This window comes from Castanea sativa, chromosome 7, assembly GCF_040712315.1.
Source record: "Castanea sativa cultivar Marrone di Chiusa Pesio chromosome 7, ASM4071231v1".
Lineage (NCBI taxonomy): Eukaryota > Viridiplantae > Streptophyta > Magnoliopsida > Fagales > Fagaceae > Castanea > Castanea sativa.
In genome coordinates this window covers 23,599,617-23,620,922 of record NC_134019.1, presented here as the reverse complement: position 1 = coordinate 23,620,922, position 21,306 = coordinate 23,599,617, and the positions used below count along the sequence as shown (strand labels likewise).

General features: G+C 40.1%; 1 protein-coding gene and 1 long non-coding RNA gene across 7 annotated transcripts; one reads left to right on the top strand and one right to left on the bottom strand.

The window, feature by feature from the left end:
- Positions 1-419: 419 nt before the first annotated feature.
- On the bottom strand, positions 420-4,146 carry LOC142643855 (uncharacterized). 6 transcript variants are annotated; one of them, XM_075818578.1, is made up of 5 exons: positions 3,706-4,146; positions 3,048-3,157; positions 1,863-2,036; positions 1,013-1,268; positions 420-895 (listed from the first exon to the last, which is right to left on the bottom strand). In XM_075818578.1, exons 3-5 carry the CDS (start codon positions 2,029-2,031, stop codon positions 568-570), a joined length of 753 nt encoding a protein of 250 aa, XP_075674693.1. In that variant the 5' UTR covers positions 2,032-2,036; positions 3,048-3,157; positions 3,706-4,146; the 3' UTR covers positions 420-567. The 6 variants fall into 6 exon arrangements, with proteins under 6 accessions (XP_075674693.1, XP_075674691.1, XP_075674692.1 ...); XM_075818576.1 differs by having other exon boundaries at positions 420-901; positions 3,706-4,080; XM_075818577.1 differs by lacking the exon at positions 3,048-3,157 and having other exon boundaries at positions 420-901; positions 3,706-3,890.
- Positions 3,895-14,938, top strand: LOC142643858 (uncharacterized). Its single transcript, XR_012845926.1, has 2 exons — positions 3,895-4,668; positions 14,843-14,938. It is a non-coding gene; the product is annotated as an uncharacterized LOC142643858 (long non-coding RNA).
- The last annotated feature ends 6,368 nt before the right edge of the window (positions 14,939-21,306 follow it).

Genomic DNA, 21,306 nt, shown 5'->3' with positions numbered 1-21,306 from the left:
TAACAGCTTTATGCATATGAGCCCTGCCCACCTTTTCACATTATCTTTTGACGTACTCTTAATGCCACTTGAGCTGTTGTTAACCTTTATTTAATTAAACGAATTCCCTTTTCTTTTTATTAAAAAAAAAAAGGTATAACCACAAAATACAAGGTATCTAAATGGGGGCAGAGGAGAGAAGAGGGAAGGTCTCCCTCCATCCAAACATAGGGTATGGGACTTTGAAACATTGCAGAAACCTTCCCCTTCTTTTCTCACCTCTTGCCCTATCTCCCTCCATCCAAACATTGGGTTAGGAACATAGGGCAGTTGAACATTAGTTCCACAAATGCTTCTTCATGTTTGTTATTTTACATAGAAAGGAGGGAAAGTCATAATTCCGAGAGTGCATTGACACAATAGTGCTTGAAGTCCAAATGTGTTCAATCTATTTTCTTTCCTTAAATTTATATTATTGTAAAAATCTATTGTTAAAAATCAACTTTGTACAAATAGGGATTTCCATTCAAATTGACATACACTAACTTGTGACCTTTATGGGAGAACACAGCACAATATAAAATAGCCTTACTTGTGACGCTTATTTCTTTTCTCCTCCTTCCTCTTCTTTTTCTTATCTTTTGACTTATCTTTGGATCTGTGCTTCTTCGAGTGCTGCTTGTCAGAGCTCCCTGAGTGAACCTTCTTTGCCTTCTTTCGCTTTTGCTCATGAAGCTCCTCTTCAGAAGAATCATATGACTTTAATGAATAAGGCTTTTCAGGACCATAGACGACACGGCTTTTCCCTACACCAGGGCTTCTTGAAAGCTCCTCTTCCCTAAAGTCTGGACGATGTGGAAGGTAAGGACCTGTTTCATCCATTCTTGGCCCAACACCACCTCTGCCACGTTTTACCCTGCCACTTAAAAAATATTATGTCAAACTAATGAACTTTTTTCCCACATATAAGAATTTGTTCTGATGATGATAATTTAAAACTAGGTGAGTCAAGTGCAAGCACACGCACACAGACCTTGAGTGTAGAAACTTCTCAAGCTCTTCATCTTCCTTTGAATAGCCATTCTCATACCCTCTTTCATTTGATGATCCTGAAGCACTGGCAGTGTTAGCACTTTTGGGAGGCCTCTTATTTGTGCTTGTGAAGTTACTATCCCTAAGACTGCTGTCACTGCTGCTCCCATCTCTCAATCTGCCTTTGATCCTTTCGTCCAGCTCTATTTCTTTCTGCCGGACTCGCCACATCTCATTCACTTCCACTGCTCGATTTGCTGGTTAAAAGAGGAAGGGAAAAAATCAATCTGAAGCTGACCCACACACACATAAAAGCCACAATGGAAAAACTAAGGCACAAAGTTTCATATGACAGTAATCATTGCCAACTAATTAAGTTTTTCTGACTTAATGGATCCAAATCAAACTAATTGTAAATTGAAAGCTTCAGGTTCTGCCAACCACATATGATAACCAACACTAAAGTGATTGAACCAGTTGTTTATACATCATTGCAATGCTTTCCTCAACTCCTTGCTAACAACATTTCTTAATCCTTTTTTCATATTGGTCATGCTGCCATGCCCATGTTCAATATATAAACTAAAGGAAAAACCTATTAGTGAAAGTCAAGAAGGCAAAACTTATAAAGAACCTAGTACTATAATGTGCCACAACATTTATGAAGGCAGGCAATGACTTTCCTATTCATTTCTCCAACACCTTGATCTGACAGCTAGATCACAAAAAAGCAAGCATATCAAATGCTCAGCTTTCTACATGAAATATTCAAACTCATACAAATTTTTTTTTTTACAAAACATTGAAACACCAACTCATTAAAAAAGTAACATGGCAACTCTAGAACTAACCTTGTTGCACACCAAGAACAGTAGCAGTTAGAAACCGTGAATTAGGCCGAAACCTTTCTTTACGTTCTCGAAGATAGACATGCACACCTTCCCTCTCTGCTTGTCGCCGCAATTCTGCTGCTTCTTTCATAAGCATAGCAGCTATTCTGTTTTCCGTCTCAAGATCCATCTTCCCTATTAAGCAAGTTCCATAACACATAGGAGTGAGCAATTTATTGATCCACAGAAACACCCTCAAATAAACATGAAGCAGTAGCACTAAACTGAAAAGGTTGGGAGAGATCAAGTAAGAAAGAAACTTCTTATCAGTTTTCCAAGAACCTTACCACATACAAATTTCAACAACAACAAATGAATTCACAGAGAGTGCAAGTCACAAGAACAATAGGCAGCGTTGCATGCCTAGAAGAGGCAAAAGAAATGCAAAAACAAAAACCGATGAAGCAAGACAACACTGCAAAGCAAACTATATCCAACCAAGACTCCAAGATATTAGCACCCTTTGGGCTGCAGAGTCTACCATGTGAACTAGCACCATATCTTGAGAAGATAAGTGTAGAATCTAAAACCCATACATCCTACTCTGTCAACTCCAAAACCAACCAGAGGAAATCACAGAATTCAATGGTAACATATACCTATTAGGCCATTGGTTCATCAAAACTGCTACTATTTAGAACAGGCATTTCCAAACTAATGGGCCCAAATGGGTGGGCAAACGTGCAATGAACAAAATTTTTTTCCAAAACCCATTTCAAAAATCATCCACTAGTTCAAGAAAAAAACATAATATTTTCAGATTCTACACGCATACCCAAACTAATGGATCCAATGAGTAGGCAAAAATTGAGCAAACAAAAATTAAAGCAATTCTTGTAAAACCCATATCAAAGATCATCAACTAGTTCAAAAGAAACAATTTTTATTATTATATTCAACTCTCCATCCAAATTTTCGCAGCTACCAAACTGAACAATATGATCCCCATCCAAAAAAAAATTCAAAATTATTCACCACAATTTATTTTTGAGGGGAAAAAAATGCAAAAGTGAATACCATAATCTTTCCAAAAAAAATTAAATAATAAAAACAAAAGTTTTTTTTATGTGTCCTAAATTCAACCAAATTTAACATATGCTCTTCTAAAAGGGTTTCAAAAAAAAAAAAAAAAAAAAAGGAACTCACCAAATTGATCAAATGAAACAGCAAAATTTGTGAAAGCAAAGGTCTATAAGTGGTAATTTGAGCAAAGACGTCTGGAATCCTCTTTTTTATGCCAATGGATTGGGAAATTGCTACATGCAAAACCCTAACATCAGTTCACAAAGGATATAGACCCGTGGATTGGATCGTAAGCCTATCATTAATAAACTTGTCAACAAAATTGAAGTAATTTTTTTTTAATATATAATTTAATAGTTGGGGATGGGGACTTCGGGGCAAGAAATTTGAACTTTCGAGGTCTCTGTTGGAAACACAACGGGAGTGTCAGTTAAGCTACAGAGCTCGCTCTTGGCAATTTAAGCCTATTAGTCATGAATAAATCAAAGAATTGATTTTCGGGCAAAAGTTAAATTTGCAAATTTAGCCTAATAAATATAATGCATTAGAATTCAAAGGTATGAACATTGAACACAGTAAAGTTGTAATTTTTCTGTATGAATTTTCTAATTATACAATGTTTTATATATGAGTCCCAAGTTTTGGATTCCAAAAGAGTTGAACACGATTTCTAATGTTGTAAATTTCAGTTTTTCTATATGAAGCAAAAGATTGAAAGAACAATAATATAGAAACCAAACATAAAATCACCCAGATTGAAAGAACAGTAGTAGTAACTCACCCAAAACAAGATTATTGTTTGCGTACGATACCCAAAGAACAGCAATCGTGTTCGTGTGTTTCGACTTTCGATTGTTGTTGTCGAAGACGACCGACACAGCAAGTCTCTAGTCTCTACAATTGGGCTTAGTTAGGGCACCGATCGATCGATTTGGGAACAAAATTGAAGTTTCGCTTTTTCTCTTTTCTCTTTTCTTTTTCTTTTTCTTTTTATGGGTTTCAGCTGACTATAAGCTAGGGCTTAGAGTTGAAGGCCCAATAGCATCAAATTAGGACTGAGCAAGGGACCCGACCCACCCGACAGCCCGACCCGACTCAAGAGGTTTTGGGCGGGTCTGAGAATTTTTGGGTCTAAATTTCGGGTTATTTTCAGTTTAGGGTCGGCGTCGGGTCTCTTATATATGCTACTTCTGAACCCAATTTGCTTTTGGAAAAAAAAAAACCTACCTACTCTTTGTTGGTTTCTCTCCTCCTCCCTCAACTCTCCGCCTCCCTCAGCTACTCTCCCAAGTCTTAATCTCACCTAGTTCTATCTCTACATGTGTAAGGCATCTCTCTTTGTTAATTTAGTTGGGTTTTTAATACTTTAAGATTTTGGGTTTTATTCTATGTGAATATCCTGTTTGGGTTTGATTTTCTTGCATTTTGTGATGTGGGTTTAGCTTGAATCGTACTAACAGGTAGCAAAACTAGTTTTTTTTAATGACCCATTTCGATGCTTTTCAAGCTTTTGTATTTCAAGGTTCCTGAAAGTGTTGGTAGTAAGAGGTTTGAGTCTGAAAATGAGAGAGAGAGAGAGAGAGAGAGAAAGAGAGGGGGGTTAATTTTACTAGTACACAAAAAAAATGTTGAGTCTGTAAATGAGAGAGAGAGAGAGGGAGAGAGAGAGAGAGAGGAACTAACAGCTTCTGGTCAGTGGTCATCGTTGGTTTTGAGCTTCTTTTAGCACCCAGTAGTTGGGTTTGTGATTGACGGTGAATTAAAATGAACATGACGGATCTAGGTGGTTGATGTGACGATACAAGGGTGATGGATTGATAATGACAGACAAGGAGGTCGGATCCACAGTGGACGAACAGATACAACGCGGTAGCCATTGGCCTCAAGAACCCCTAAAGAGGATTTACACTTTATAATTACATCTGATGTGGCTTTGTTTGATCTCCACGCAAACGTGTATAAGAAGAATTCTTGGGTCACACGTTTAAGCCTTGATCAAAAGATTCCTATAAGGAAAAGAACTCTAGAAGGTATGTAAAAGGAAAGAATTCCAATTTTATAAGGAAAGGACTTCATGGTTAAGGTACGGAAGTTAACCCTACACTACTATAAATACCCTAAAACCCTCATAAATTAAGGTACGCATTATTGACTCAACTCTGGCACTCTAGGGTTGTGAAAATTCTAACTTGACCTTCGGAGGGTTTTTGGCTGGCACCACACCGGTGCTCTCTGTTAGGTTTTTGCTTTTCGTTTTGTAGGTGTTGTTTCGATTTGGGAGTGTGTGTAGCTTATTGGTGATTTTTTGGCATCATCAGTTGGCGCTGTCTGTGGGGAAACGCATCAGCATTGGAGGGTAATCAGCCTTTGCTCTATCCTTAAGACAAAAAGTTGCATGGTACTCACTCAATCGATGACAACAACCAACAATCAAGGCGACGAACCACACGCCACAACTTTAGAGAGGCAAGCCCAAACGCTTGCGGCAGTGATTGAGTGCCTAACCAAGCAGAATCATGATCTAGAAGAGCAACTGCGGCAGAGGAATGCACACCCCAGCGCACCAAAGGAAGACCAGGAAGGTGCAAGCGCGAATGGGAGGAACCCGGAAAGGCCTGAGGGTAGCAACACTCCGAGTAGACCGGAGCGACAGGACACTAACCGGCCATTCATCTCAGACACCCTACCACCTCACATAGCAGCTGAGATGCTGGAGATGAGGGAACGGATGGATGTGATGATGAATGCCCTAAGAGGTCGAATCTCTAGTGACCTGGATGACCTAGTCCATAGAACTGATTCGCCTTTCACAGCGCTCGTAAGTTCATGCCCCCTTCCCCCAAAATTTCGCATGCCTTAAGTGGAAAATTACGACGAATCCAAGGACCCATTGGATCACTTGGAATCTTTCAAGACCCTAATGCATCTTCAGGGTGTACCGGATGAAATCATGTGTAGGGCTTTTCCTACCACATTGAAAGGACCTGCGAGGGATTGGTACAGTAGGTTGACGCCTAATTCCATCGGCACTTTTAAGGAATTAGGCGCACAGTTCGTATCACACTTTATCGGAAATCACTAGCATAAGAAGTCTACCACGTGTCTGATGAACATTAGACAACGAGAAGACGAGACTCTAAGATCATACATAGCTCGCTTCAACAAGGAAGCCCTCTCAATAAACAAGGCGGATGACAAGATACTTGTAGCAGTGTTCACAAACGGACTGCGGAAGGGTAAGTTCCTATTTTCTCTGTATAAGAATAACCCAAAGACTATGTCCGAAGTGTTTTACAGGGCAACGAAGTACATGAACGTAGAGGATGCCTTGCTAGCTCGAAAAGAAAAACCTAGAAAAAGGGAAAGGCAGGAAGATACATGATCGGATAAGGGACAGAAGATGGCTAGAACTGGAGAGCGATGGGAAGATCGATGACCCAAACCACCCGCGGGAAGATTCACGAACTTCACCCCTCTCACAGCCCCAATCGACCAAGTGTTAATGCAGATCAAAGATGAAGGAACCTTGACGTTTCTTGGCAAGCTGAAGGGAGATCCGAACAAGAGGCCAAAAGACAATACTGCCATTTTCATGGCGATCATAGCCATGATACGACATATTGTTATGACTTAAAACAGCAAATTAAAGCCTTCATTAGGCAAGGAAGGTTACAGAGGTTTGTGAGGAAGGAGAGAATGGATCAACACCAGGAACAAAATCCTCAACGGGAGAACGAGTGTCCCAAACCACCTGTAGGAGACATACGGATGATTGTAAGGGGCATTACTTCTGCAGGGTCGTCCAAAAAGGCCAGAAAAACCTATTTGCGGATGGTTCAAAGCGTCTAGTTGACAGGTTCCTCACTGAAAATGGCGTGACATGATAACCCCAGCATCGGGTTTTCAGAAGAAGATGCGTGACGCCTTCACCACCCACATGACGACACGCTTGTCGTAAGCATACGGGCAGGGGACTACAACATGCATCGAGTTTTGGTGGATAACGGAAGCTCATTGGATATCCTCCACTACCCTGCATTCTAGTAAATGGGGATTGGTAGAGAACGACCGGTCCCAACAAATGCACCTCTTATTGGCTTCGGAGGGACAAGGGTTTACCTTTTGGGCATCGTCACGTTGTTTGTGACGGTCGGGGATTGCCCACAGCAAATAACCAAGGATGTAGCTTTTCTTGTGGTCGACTACTCTTCTGCTTATAACGCCATCCTCGGACGGCCCACTCTCAATACATGGAAGGCTGTAACCTCGACCTACCATCTAATGGCCAAATTCCCCACCGAATACGGAGTTGGAGAGCTGTGCGAAGATTAGGTGGCTGCACGAGAATGCTACATCACCATGATGGAAATGGACGACCACCTACAAGCAATGAATATCGAGGAACATCGAACGGTAGTAGAACCGGTGGAAGAGTTAGAAGAAGTACACCTGGATGATTCTAGGCCCGAATGGACCACAAGAATCGGCACCTTGGCCAGCTAAATAGTCCGACAAGCGCTTGCATTATTCCTCAAGGAAAACCAAGATGTTTTTGCATGGAGTCAAGAGGACATGCCTGGGATAGACTCGTCGGTCATGGTTCACAGGTTGAACGTGTCACCCTCTTTCTCTCCTGTCCGACAGAAGAAACGAATGTTCGCCCCTGAACGAGATTGAGCCATAGCAGAAGAAATACGAAAGCTACAAGAAGCAGACTTTATACGCGAGGTGTACTACCCTGATTGGTTGGCAAATGTAGTAATGGTCAAGAAGGCCAATGGGAAGTGGAGAATGTGTGTTGACTTCACAGATCTGAATAGGGCCTGCCCTAAGGATAGTTACCCATTCCCACGTATTGACACCCTGGTAGACTCCACCGCAAGACATGAACTCTTAAGCTTCATGGATGCCTTCTCCGACTACAACCAAATTAAATTAGATAAGGTTGATCAAGAGAAAACCTTGTTTGTAACGAGTCAGGGGCTTTTCTGCTACAAAGTAATGCCTTTCGAGCTTAAAAATGCAGGAGCCACATATCAAAGATTGATGAACAAGATGTTCACGCACCAAATTGGTAGAAACGTGCAGGTTTACGTAGATGATATGCTGGTAAAAAGTGTAGGAGAGTCCGATCACATGAGGGACCTCTAGGAGACTTTCGATACTCTTCGGTCATACAAAATGAAGCTGAATCCGAGTAAATGTGCGTTTGGAGTAACCGCAGGAAAATTCTTAGGATCTATGGTATCCCAAAGGGGCATTGAGGTCAATCTAGAGAAGGTGAAGGCGATAATGGAACTGGCTCCTCCAAGGACGGTAAAGAAAGTATAAAGTTTGAACGACAAGATAGCAGCTCTGAATAGATTCGTATCAAGGGCGACGGACAAATGCCTCCCCTTCTTTCACACACTGAAAAGATCATTTGAATGGACAAACGAGTGCCAAAAGGCATTTAAAGATTTAAAGGTGTATCTCTCCGCTCCGTTGTTGCTCAGCCCATCCATGCCGGGAGAAGAATTGTTCCTATACCTTGCTGTCTCCTTAGCAACGGTTAGTACAGCTCTTATTAGAGAAGAAGACAAGGTACAAAAGCCCCTGTATTTTATAAGCCGGGCCTTGAGAGGAGCAGAAGAAAGGTACCCTTAGATGGAAAAACTCACATTTGCACTAGTGACTGTAGCGCGGAAACTCAAACCATACTTTCAAGCGCATACCATAAATGTCCTGACAGATAAACCCTTGCAAAGAGCAATGAGCAGTCCCGAAGCTGCCAAACGGATGGCGCTATGGGCGATCGAGCTAAGTGAGTTCGATATTCGATACCAACCACGAGTAGCTGTGAAAGGACAGATATTGGCAGACTTCATCGCTGAATTCACTATCATAAAAGATTGGGGGGCAAAGAAGATGCCCATGTGGAGAGTCCATACAGACGAATCTTCCAATAGACATGCTGGAGGTGTCAAAGTTATACTCCACACCCCAGAGGGAGATAAGATCGAATGCATGATCCGCCTTGACTTCTCTACAACCAACAACGAGGTGAAATACAAGGCCTTGATAGCAAGACTGGACCTTACAATAGCTGCGGGAGCTAAGAGTACGGTCGTATACTCCGATTCTCAAGTCGTGACCAACTGGGTTAACGAGAGTTATGGGTGCAAGAATGGAAGGATGAAAAGGTATTTTGAGGAAGTGAAGGGTCGAATGAATAACCTCCAAATCAAGATGGTTCAAATCCCAAGGGAGGAGAACCAAGATGCTGACCGACTCGCAAAAGCAGCTTCAGCTGAACCTATGATCATCCCCAACCAGGTATTATCCTTCATCCAGCTCTCATCATTATTAGATGGCATTAGCATGTAGGAGGTAAGCAATGGGCGCCGTTGGACGGCTCCAATAGCGGCGTATCTTAAGGATGGCAAGCTGCCAGACAACAAAGAGGACGTAAGGAAGTTGAAGGTTAAAACAGCCCGGTTTATTTTGATTAAAGACGTCCTATACAAAAGAGGATTCTCCCGACCATATCTAAGATACCTTGGCCATGAAGAAGCGGACTACGTGATGAGGGAGGTCCATGAAGGAGTTTGCGAAAACCATTCTGGATCAAGGTCTTTGGTGCACAAGCTAATTCGTGCAGGATACTACTGGCCAACAATGCAGAAGGATGCCCACACATACGTCAGAGCTTGCAACAAGTGCCAACGATTTAGCAATTTCATAAGGCAACCAACAGAAGAACTCACTCCTATGACAGCCCCATGACCATTCGCACAATGGGGATTAGACATCATGGGTTCGTTCCCAATAGCGGTAAAGCAGCTAAAGTTCTTAGTAGTTGGCATTGACTACTTCACCAAATGGGTGGAAGTAGAGGCTCTGGCCACTATCATGGAGAAGAATATCTGTAGTTTTGTATAGAAAAGCATTAATTGCAGGTATGAAATTTCAAGGGTGCTGGTTTCGAACAACGGGAAACAATTCGACAACGACACTTTCAGAGACTTTTGTTCCCAGCTTAGGATCAAGAATCACTACTCGTCACCCGCCCACCCGCAGGCCAACGGACAGGTTGAAGTCACGAACCAGTCCTTGCTTAAGATTATTAAGACCCGACTCGAAGGGGCAAAGGGCATATGGCCAGACGAATTACCAAGTGTTTTATGGGCATACAGGACAACGGCGAGAACACCGACAGGGGAAACGCCGTTTCGATTAGCATATGGTAGTGAGGCCATCATACCAGCAGAAGTAGGTCTAACAAGCTACCGGGTGGAGAACAACGACGAAAGCAAGAATAACGAACAAATGCGTTTACAACTCGATCTTGTGGATGAAGTCTAGGCCGCAACAGAACAGAGACTAGTGCGATACCAGGACCTGATGGCAAAGTATTAAAACTCCAAGGTTAGGCACAGGGACATCCAGGTGGGAGATTTGGTTTTAAGAAGAGTACTCGGCACTACAAAAGATGCCTCCTAAGGGAAGCTAGGACCTAACTGGAAAGGACCATACAAGATCATTTCATGGCATAGGAAGTGAACATACTACTTAGAGACACTTGACTAAAAAAGACTGAGTCATCCATGGAACACGGAGCACTTGAAGAAGTACTACCAGTAGACGAAGAGCAAAGACAACAGCAACATTTACCTTTTCATTTCCAGTTTATTTTTTCTAGTAGATAGTTATGGTTTTTATTTCCTACAAGTACTTTTAGAGCCAAAAGGCGTTTTTCTTATTTTTTATGAATAATAGTCTATCAATCCATTGTAATAAGAGGAGTTTATTCAGAACATATGGAATGTAGTTTACTTAAAATCTACCGAGTCCAAACAGTGGACGGATCATCCAAGAAGGATGAAAATCTATCAAGTCCACACAATGGACGGATCATCCAACAAGGATGAAAATTTATCAAGTCCAGACAGTGGACGGATCATCCAACAAGGATAAAAATCTACCGAGCCCAAACAGTGGACGAATCATCTAAGAAGGATGAAAATCTATCAAGTCCACACAGTGGACGGATCATCCAATAAGGATGACATTTTATCAAGTCTAAATAGTGGATGGATCATCTAAGAAGGATGAAAATTTATCAAGTCCACATAGTGGACGGATCACCCAACAAGGATAAAAATTTATCAAGTCCAAACAGTGGACGGATCATTCAAGAAGGATGAAAATTTATCAAGTCCACACAGTGGACGGATCATCCAACAAGGATGAAAATTTATCAAGTCCAAATAGTGGACGGATCATCCAAGAAGGATGAAAATTTATCAGTCCAGACAGTGGACGAATCATCTAAGAATGATGAAAATTTATTAAGTTCACACAGTGGATGGATCATCCAACAAGGATGAAAGTTTATTAAGTCCACACAATGGATGGATCACCTAAAAAGGCAAGCTCACCAAGCCCACAAAGTAGACGAATCATCCCAAAAGGATGAGATTCGTAAAATCCACATAGCAGACGAACCGTCTTAGGACCACGTTCATTAAAATGATATAGTGAACGGGTCATTAAAAAAAAAGAAAAAAGAAATGAAGAATAAGAATTTCTAGTTGAAGGATAAAAATCAACAAGGACGGCCAAAAGAAGACGGATTCATTGAGAATTAGTCGAAGCACTAACAAAATATAACAAGCAAATGACAACGGCTGGAATCAGCTGTTCTCCCATACATTTCTGATATTCAAAATAAAAATAAATCATGTTATTCCTGAACCACAACGGTATCCTCGTTAGCATTAGAGACTTTGGGTAAAGGTTGACGGGCGTCGTCCTCAACGGGTCCTTTTTCACCAACCTTTAGGGCTTCGTCATCACCAGGACCTTCACCAAAAAGTTCTTCCGTCTCTTCAGAGTCGACGGGGTGGGCAGGGGTTTGTCCCTTAGTGTCTATGTTGATATGAGCAAGGTTCAAATCAAGAAACGAGGCCTTCACCTGATGAAGACAATCGTCGAATCCATTGCCAAAGGAGGAACCCAGTTCGGCTAAGAGGGCGTCGGAATCTCGGTATTCCTTTACAACATCAATCTTGGCTTAACGGATGTTGTCTTCATTAGTTTTCACTGTCTCCCTCAGTAACTCCACCTCTTTTTCCAAATTTTCACGAGCCTACTCGGACAGCTTTAGCTTCTGTTCATGGTGAAGCCTCTAGAGCTTTAACTCATCAAGCTCCTCCGCTGTTGCCTTAGAATTTGCGCGGACACGTTCCAACGTCCTCTTGTGAGCAAGGCACCGGTCCATTAATCCCTTAGCCATCACGACCGTCTGCACCAACAATATATAAGCACAAAAAAAAAGTTAGTAAAAACATGACGAAACAAGTAAATGACGAGCACTAACCTTAGTAAGTCTAAATAAGCAGGTCTCCCCCATTGCCTCCGTCGCATGGTTGCCTAGGTCTTTGTAATCCTCCTCTTTGATGATAGAAGTTAATTGACCAAAGGCGTATTGCGAATCCTCGCGAAGCAAGATGGGGGGCTTCTCTTTGACGAGGTCAGGATTTACCATCAGACCCTTGCCCTTACCTATCCCTAGATTAGGGGGCAACTTCGTCACACCGAACCCTTGACCAGCAGGCAATCTCGTCACCAGCTTTTGTTTCTTATTGTGACGGTCAACCTTTTCAACTGGTGGCCTTTTGGCGGACGGATGAAAAGAACCCGTCTTGGGGGGAGGGTCAACACCTTGTTTTTTCTTGAGAGCTTGTTGTTTGATAAAAGCTCTTCTCTTGGCATCATCCATTTCTGCAAAAAGTAGACGGGTGAAATCAATGTTGCGCGACAAAGCAACGGTTGAGAGTTAAAAGACTTACGCTTGCGTTTCCTGAGTCTTATTGACGGGCAGTAGCTGTAGGGTCTGGACCGTCACAGTACCAGTGCAGGGTGTCCAAGGTGACGAGCTTTATCCAAGTCCTCTCCGACAACTTGGTGGTCTGGAAGATTTTTTCTTAAAAGCCAAATTGTTCTGTTGTAATAGGTGGACGGTCCCTAGCTGCAAAACTGAATGGTTAGAGTAACTTCAAAACCTCATAAGAACTTGTAAAGTAAAACGAGGCTCATACCGGACGGAGGCATTATCCCCCAAGTCTTATCCACCGGCATATATTTGTGATCGTTAGGACGAAACATCCAATCATCTCCCTAAAGGAAGAAGTATCGACCCTTCCAGTTACGATTGGAATCTGGGGTCTCGGACACTAGCTTAAGCACCAGACTCCTCGGCACAAAGCTATACATACCCTTTGACTTTGTAATCTCAGACGTACGATAACAATGAAAGAACTCTTCCACTGTCAACCGTCTCGCCCTGTTAGACATCACACCATACAAGACCTCAACGCTTAGGAAAACTCTCCAAGCATTTGGTGAGATTTGACTGACGGCCAAACCTAAGTACTGAAGGAGACGATGGTGCAAACCACTTAATGGGAATCGAAGGCCCGCTTTGAGCATCTGCTCATACACACCAACGTCTTCAAGACCCTTGTAATAACACTTCTCGGACTTAAAAGGTAGACGGATGGGAATGTTATCAAGTATCTGATATTTCTGCCTAAGCGTATTGAAGTGTGGCTGCTTGATGCCAGAGATGAAATCATTCACCATCCACAGAGGAAGCATGACAAATTCCCTGAAATTGTCAGGACCTATGACGGACTGGATCGGCGGATCTATACCGTCTAAGTTATCGTTCGAGTCATACTCTGACCCATCCTTATCCTGCCTTTCATCTTACACATCACAAGGAGAGCTGGCTGACAGTTCCCTCTCCTCGCTAGAGGTGTCTTAGTCTGCTTGACTTGATGGGAACACCTCTTTGTAGCCCATTCCCTCGCGGACATAAGACTGACCACTTGACGCCTCACTAGACATCTGACACCTACATATGACGGGTAAAGGAAACCTAAGACTCTAAATCTATACTGACGACGGACCAACATGCGAAATAAAGAACAAAAATTAACAAGCGAAAAAGGTACTCACAGGTGGACGATATCAAAAGGCGACGGACGAGATGAAAGGAAGACGAATTTCAACTTCTTGCGGTGACGGATCACACAAAGTAGATGGTTGCGCTTTGATCAACAAAAGATTTTCCAAAAGTGTAAAAGTGAAAGGGATGGACAGTATATATAAAGGGAACAACGCGGTAAACGAAGGGGCACATTAATTCCAACAAACCACCAGTGGAATACCACCACGTGTCCCTAGTACATTTATGACTGTTCCAACATGTCTATCAAAACAATCCTATCACAAGTCAAAACTAACCGTCATTCCATAAGACCGCAGCGGAAACTTGACGGCCTCATGGAATGAGGGGGCAACTGACGATGAATTAAAATGAACATGACGGATCTAGGTGGTTGATGTGATGGTACAAGGGTGACAGATTGATAATGACAGATAAGGAGGTCAGATCCACAGTGGACGGACAGATACAACGCGGTAGCCATTAGCCTCAAGAACCCCTAAAGAGGATTTACACTTTATAATTACATCTGATGTGGCTTTGCTTGATCTCCACGCAAACGTGTATAAGAAGAATTCTCGGGTCACACGTTTAAGCCTTGATCAAAGGATTCCTATAAGGAAAAGAACTCTAGAAGGTATGTAAAAGGAAAGAGTTCCAATTTTATAAGGAAAGGACTTCATGGTTAAGGCACAGAGGTTAACCCTACACTACTATAAATACCCTAAAACCCTCATAAATTAAGGTACACATTATTGACTCAACTCTGGCACTCTAGGGTTGTGAAAAATTCTAACTTGACATTCGGAGGTTTTTGGCTAGCACCACACCGGTGCTCTCAGTTAGGTCTTTGCTTTCCGTTTTGTAAGTGTTGTTTCAATTTGGGAGTGCGTGTAGCTTATTGGTGATTTTTCGGCATCATCAGTGATGTTGAACTTCAAAATGAAAAAGAACATAACCTTCATGTTGGATGTGAGAGAATGAGGCAGAGTGGAGCAATGCGGCTGCAAATGAAGATGACACAAAGAGGAAGCGAAGCTTGTGCTTTCTTTAGGGTTTTGTTGTTGTTGTTTTTTTTTTTTGGGTTTTGGGTTTTTTCCCAAACAAATAGGGCCAAGGCCCAAACCTTAACAAATGGAGTCTGGCTCTTAGAGAGATCAGACATCAATAGTGGACTTAGCCCATTTAAGGACCCATCTCCAATTTCAGCAGTAGCAAGCCCATTTGGCTGATCCCATGCCTTAAAAAAGTCCAACCCGATACTCAAAAAACCGACTCGATTATAGACCCGACTTTTCGGGTCGGGTTTTGGGTCACAATAAACCCGACCCAACCCAATATCAGTTCTACATGAAATAGCCCATTTATGCAGATCCAATAGAGCAGTATATTTTTAAAAATAAATAAATAAATCATAATACACGGCTTCTTTTTCTTCTTCTTTTTATTTTTATTTTTTAATATAAATTTTAGGATAAATTGTAAATTAAAATCTGGGGTTATTTGAATTTTACACCATAAAATTTGAGAAGTTGAATTTTACAACTTAAAGTTTGGTTCCATTAGCAAAACTCCACCATTTATTAGTTTAAACTGTTTAAGTGACACGTTGGTGTACTAATATGATTATTTTATGTCAAATCAGCCCTAAAACGGCACTATATCACTTAATATATATATAAGAGCCAGCACAAAGTCAAATATTGGTGCTAGTACAACACTGTTTCAACAACTTAACCTAATTCCTAAATTAAAACCCCACGCACCCCATGAACTTGATAGTAGAGCAGACCCATGAAGCCAAATTAAAACCCATCTAGTGTTGTCATAAAGCTCAAAATTTTTTGCAAAAGAAGGCAGTTAGGTGACAATTCTTCTTTGTTTTGTATTTTCCTTTTAGCTCGAAGAAGGAAAAAACACTAAAACCAAAAGAAAGAAAAGAGACAAAGGGTTCATTTGGATAGAACTTATTACTGAAAACACTGTAACAAAATAATTTTTAAATATGTGAATAGTATTGTGGGACCCATTTTTAATAAAAAAAATTGTTAAAAAAAGTACGTGAACAGTGCGTGCACAGTGCGTGAACAGTGTGCACAGTACGCGCACTAACCCATTTATCCCCCCGCAATAGAAACGAAGAAAAAAAAGAAAGAAAGGAAAACACAGCCAGCAAAACGTTGGATCCAAACGGGCAAAAAGAAGAGAATTGAAACAAATTGCAATTGACAAAGCTCCGCTTAAGGTCCGTTTGGATACAGCTGAAAATTGAAAACTGAAAACATTGTAGCAAAATAATTTTTAAATGTGTGAATAGTACCGCGTGTCCCATTTAAAAAAAATTGAAAAGTGTGTGTACTGTTCATGAACAGTACATGAATAGTACTTGCACAGTGATGAATAGTGCTGCTTGTTGCCGGTTGAAACTTATGCACAGAAGAAAAAAAAAAAAAAAAAGAGGGCTGGAAATGCTGAACACTAGACGCGTTCAGCTATCCAAACCAAGCCTTAGCTTAACATAAGCATAAGCATAGCCATGTTGACGTTATGCCCAATTCAACAATTCCTAAGGTAATGTGCACCACTCTAATCAATCTCTATTCACATGCCACTTGTCATTTTTCTTTCAATCCGATCACCAAAGCTTTGGCTAGCAAAAACACACGTACAAAACCTATCAAATTCCAATTATTTTAGAGAAAGAAAGTTTAATAAATGTTCATCATCATCATCAACTTATAGTATAGTTAAATTGAGAGAGAAAAAGAGATCAGAGGACTTAGAGATCATTAACTTAGTTGGATGGGCTATGATATGGGTTCATGGGGTTTTAGTTTGGGAATAGGTTGAGTTACTAAAATAGTGTCATACTGGCACCAGTGTTTTGTGTTTTTAGTTTGGGTTAAATGACTTTGTGCCAACATTTTTTTTTTAAGTGAAACAGTGTCGTTTTAGGGTTGATTTGGCAAAAAAAAAAAAAATAAACTCATCAGCACACCGATATGTCAATTATCAAACTTCCGGATGTAAAATTCAACTTCTCAAATTTCAGAGTGTAAAATTTAAACAACTCCAAACTTTAGGGGTATACTTTGCAATTTACTCTAAATTTTAAGTTGAAGTAACACATTTTTATTTTTATTTTTATAGAAACGCCACATTTATTGTTCTTATCAATTTTTTCACTCCACTATTATATATATATATATATATATATATATATATATATAATCGAAGCCCTTGGCCTCTCCATAATTTTCCATATTAGCATTTTTTATTTATATTTTTTAATTTGATTTAATTAAAAAAAAGACTCACTAAAATAAACTTTAGGATTAAGAAAAGAAAAAATAGACTCATGTTAGGACTCTCTTTTATATATATAAAGACTTGAAATTTACAACTCGTGTTTCACCTCTAAATTTGGTGCATGGGCATTGGGTTTCTATGGAGGAGTGTATGGAAAGGATAATCCAAGCAGTATCCATGAGGGTGACCATTAACCTTTCGAATAGATGTATTCACAATTTGATCAGTAAAGTTCAGGCAGTAGTACTTCCTTCACGTGATTCTTCTTTGTTTATATGTTTTATTTTATCGGCAACTATTAAGTAGATAGCATGAAATCGCGCTAACGATTCATTATTTGCTCAAGTCTTCCTCGCAAATCAGGTTTGGACTTTTAATGAAGATTCTAATAATGGGCTTGGATATCTGGTTTGATCGTGGATTTTGATACGGGATTTCGATGGGGTTTCTGATGTAAGTTTCTTATATTGCGATGGTTTTTTTAAGTTATTTGGATCTATAGTTAGATCATATGGATGATATTGATAATGGTTTAATCATGGTTGATTTTGGTATATGTGGTGGGGTTGGCCAATTTTCTTTAATCTTTGGTGGCTGATTTTCTTCCATCCTTGGTATATTGTTTATGCAGTGATTTTCTTTAATCTTTGGTAGTTTTTTGTTTTTTGGAAAGAATTCTTTGGTAGTTTTTTTTTTTTAATTGAGAAGAAATTCTTTGGTAGTTGATGTTGTATTAGAAGAGATGGGAGTGCATTAAGAAGAGAGTTTTTGATTGGGTTTTGTTTTTAGGGAGAAGGAGAGTTTTTTTTTTTTTTTTTATAATTTCTAATCAAAATTTTTGTTTTTTTATTTATTTAAATAATGTTAATGTGTAAAAATGTGGGACCTCTAAAAAAATTCAAAGGCACATTAGCCACAGTTTCAGTAGGACATAAATTCAGATAATACATTTTTTTTCTCTTTTTATTTATATTTAATACTTGCAAACTAGACTACAATAATGTTCCTCATGTTATAAATATAAATATTATGAGTTAGGTAGTCGAATCAAGGTTTGATCAATTAAAGAAGTTTTATTTTTTAATACGAAATTTAAAAAAGATCATGCGCTAAAATATATAAAAAATGTTAATGGATGTCTAAAGACATTGGTTTAGAAACTATTTTTATAAACATTTTATAAAAAAAATGATAAAGTAATTAGTTTTTATGATAAATTTATATATATTTTTTAAAATGGTATAAAAATTTTCTTACTGTGGTTTATTCAAAATGACTCAAAATCTATAGATAAATATGTGAATTGCAAATCCATAGTAGCTATAGCACTTTTTTGGTTTGTTTAATTGGCACCGAGCTATAGTAGCTACATTCCTTTTTTTTTTTTTTTGATCATTGGTTTGTTTGCTTTTTTTTTCTTTTAAATATTTATATGAGCTAGCATATATATTATTATACTAATATAACAAATTTTACAATATTTTCACAATTATTAAAGTATCAATTTCTTATAGGTTGATATAAAATAATAAAATATGAGATTTTGACCAACCGCAATTGAAAATAAATACTTTGTCAAAATGTTATAACACTTGTTGTGTGAATGTGTAAAAACTACAGTACTTTTTAGTTTGTTCAATATGTACTGGTCATCACTTCATTGGCTTTTCTTTTTTTTGGGGTCATCAATTTGTGCTATTTTTTTTTATATTTATATGAGCTGATATATATATATATATATATATATATATTGTTATACCGACATAACAAATTTCACAATATTTTCACAGTTATTGAGTTGTCAATTTCTTATAGGTCGAAATAAAATAATAAAATATGAGACTCTGACCAACCATAACTAAAAATAAGTGTTTTGTGAAAATGTTGTAACACTTGTGGTTATTACAATATTTTCACAATTGTTGAGATCTCAGTTTCTTATACATCAAATAAAATAATGCTAAGTCCACAACATTTTCACAAAACATAAGTAAGCTACTGTAGGGACATTGGGCCCAGTAATTTACAAAGGATGGCCCAACAAAGTCTCTTGGGCTAAAAACCCAATCCGAGGACATCAAATGATTTAGGAGTACATGAATGTACCTCGTAAAGAAAATGCTAGGTAAAGATGTGATAACGTGTGAACAATTATGTCCGAGAAAAGTTTTGTTCTCGGATATTAAAGCCGAGGTCATAGGAAGAGAGGTTTAGTATCCCCAGACTATGTTATAAAAAATCCTGTGGCTACGGGAAGACACGGTACACGTGGAGGATAATAGAAAGGGCGGTGGAATATCTAAGGTAAAGCTGCTACCACCGCCCACACATTAAACACTCTGCAATTGATATACTGGCTGCATTAATGGAGAAATGGGACCTGAGCATGAGGTTTGGAACTTGGTCCCTGACCCTAGAGGACTTTGGGGAAATTTGATGGGACAAGTATCTAAAACCAGCATTATAACCATGAGGTGGAAGATGATAAGAAGAGAAAGAGGAAGTATAAATAAGAGAAAAGGCCTTCAGAAGAAGAGAGGCTTTTTCTGGGAAAAGAGAAAGAATAGTATATGATAATCTGACGATCCATAATTGTAATCAACCTTGAGAAGCAATATTGTAAACTATCCTCGGATTGTGTCCGAGGATGAGCTTTTATTCATATTTTTACAGATAACTCCTTGTTTGTGCCATTGGGCCCGTGGCCCGTTCTTTCTTTGTTATTTAAATCACCCTTGAAATCTAGATTTCAAGCCCACTCTCTACAAATTTATTGTAAAAGGCCTTTCAAGCCCATTCCCTTTGATTGTGGATCGAAGGTTCGACTTGTACCCTTACAATTGGTGCCGTCTGTGGGAATTTAGTCTTTGAGGAGGTTTAAAACATCATGGTGGGCTCAGGACCACAACGCCATGCAGAGTCTGTGGGCTCCCAACACGAGGATCACTCCTTGCATCCTAATCACGAGGAGAACCGGGAAGGTAATGTGCATACTATGCACACTACCAGAAGTACGAGTCATTCACAAGGGGGAAGCAGAGTTCCTCACGAGGAGAATACCAGGGCCATGCAGAAAGAGATTGACAGCCTAAAAAGGAAATTGCGTCATGAGAGGCAAAGGCGAACTCCTTCTATCTCCGATCCCTTTTCGGAGGGTTCCGAGATGACAATTATAGGCAGAGGTCCAGAACTCCCCCAGATGAATCTTTCTCTTCTGAGGAAGACAACCTGCATGGGAGGCAAGGCAGAAACTACTCCTCTAGGGGCTTGGGAAATGATGCAATGGGTAGGGCGTTGCACCAAATCTCTAGGTCACCCTTCACATGCAAGTTGGAAGAAGGGAGGTTACCTCGACGTTTCACACAACCGGCCTTCACTATTTACAATGGTCGGACAGATTCTGTGGAGCATGTGAGCCATTTCAGCCAAAAGATGGCGGTACATTCCAAGAATGAGACCTTGATATGCAAGATCTTTCCCTCTAGCCTGGGGCCCGTGGCCATGAGATGGTTTGATGGCTTGAGGGCAGGCTTTATCAATTCTTTCAAAGAGCTTACTAGAGCATTTGGCTCTCGTTTCATCACATGCAGTAGAGTTCCTCGACCTTTGGATTTATTATTATCCATGACCATGAAGGATGGGGAAACCCTGAGAACGTATTCGGATAGGTATTGGGAGATGTTCAATGAAATTGACGGGGACTTCGATGACGTGGTGATAAGGACCTTCAAGGTCAACCTACCTACGGAGCATGACTTGAGGAAATATTTGACGAAGAAGCCTGTCAGAAGCGTGCGTCGGCTCATGGATCGCATCGATGAGTACAAAAGGGTTGAAGAAGATCAGCAGGAAGGAAAGGGTAAGGCGAAGGTTATCCCACAGGAGATGAGGGATTTCAGGTCGGACAGATACAACAACAACAGACCTGCAAGAGATTTTTCCAGACAAGCTGGTCCTACAGCCCCACAGGTGGTCAATACCGTTTTCAAAGAACCAGTGCAACAGCTGTTGGAGAAAATCAAGCATGAGTCATTCTTCAAGTGGCCCAATAAGATGGCAGGGGACCCTTTGAGACTTAAC

Bases quoted from the DNA above. Each gene is read 5' to 3' on its own strand.
- LOC142643855 (XM_075818576.1), bottom strand. From the start codon at position 2,031: ATGGATCTTGAGACGGAAAACAGAATAGCTGCTATGCTTATGAAAGAA. The intron at 1,269-1,862 runs GTTAGTTCTAGA...TCTTTTAACCAG, and splicing joins TGTTCTTGGTGTGCAACAAG to CAAATCGAGCAGTGGAAGTG. The intron at 902-1,012 runs GTCTGTGTGCGT...ATATTTTTTAAG, and splicing joins GAGAAGTTTCTACACTCAAG to TGGCAGGGTAAAACGTGGCA.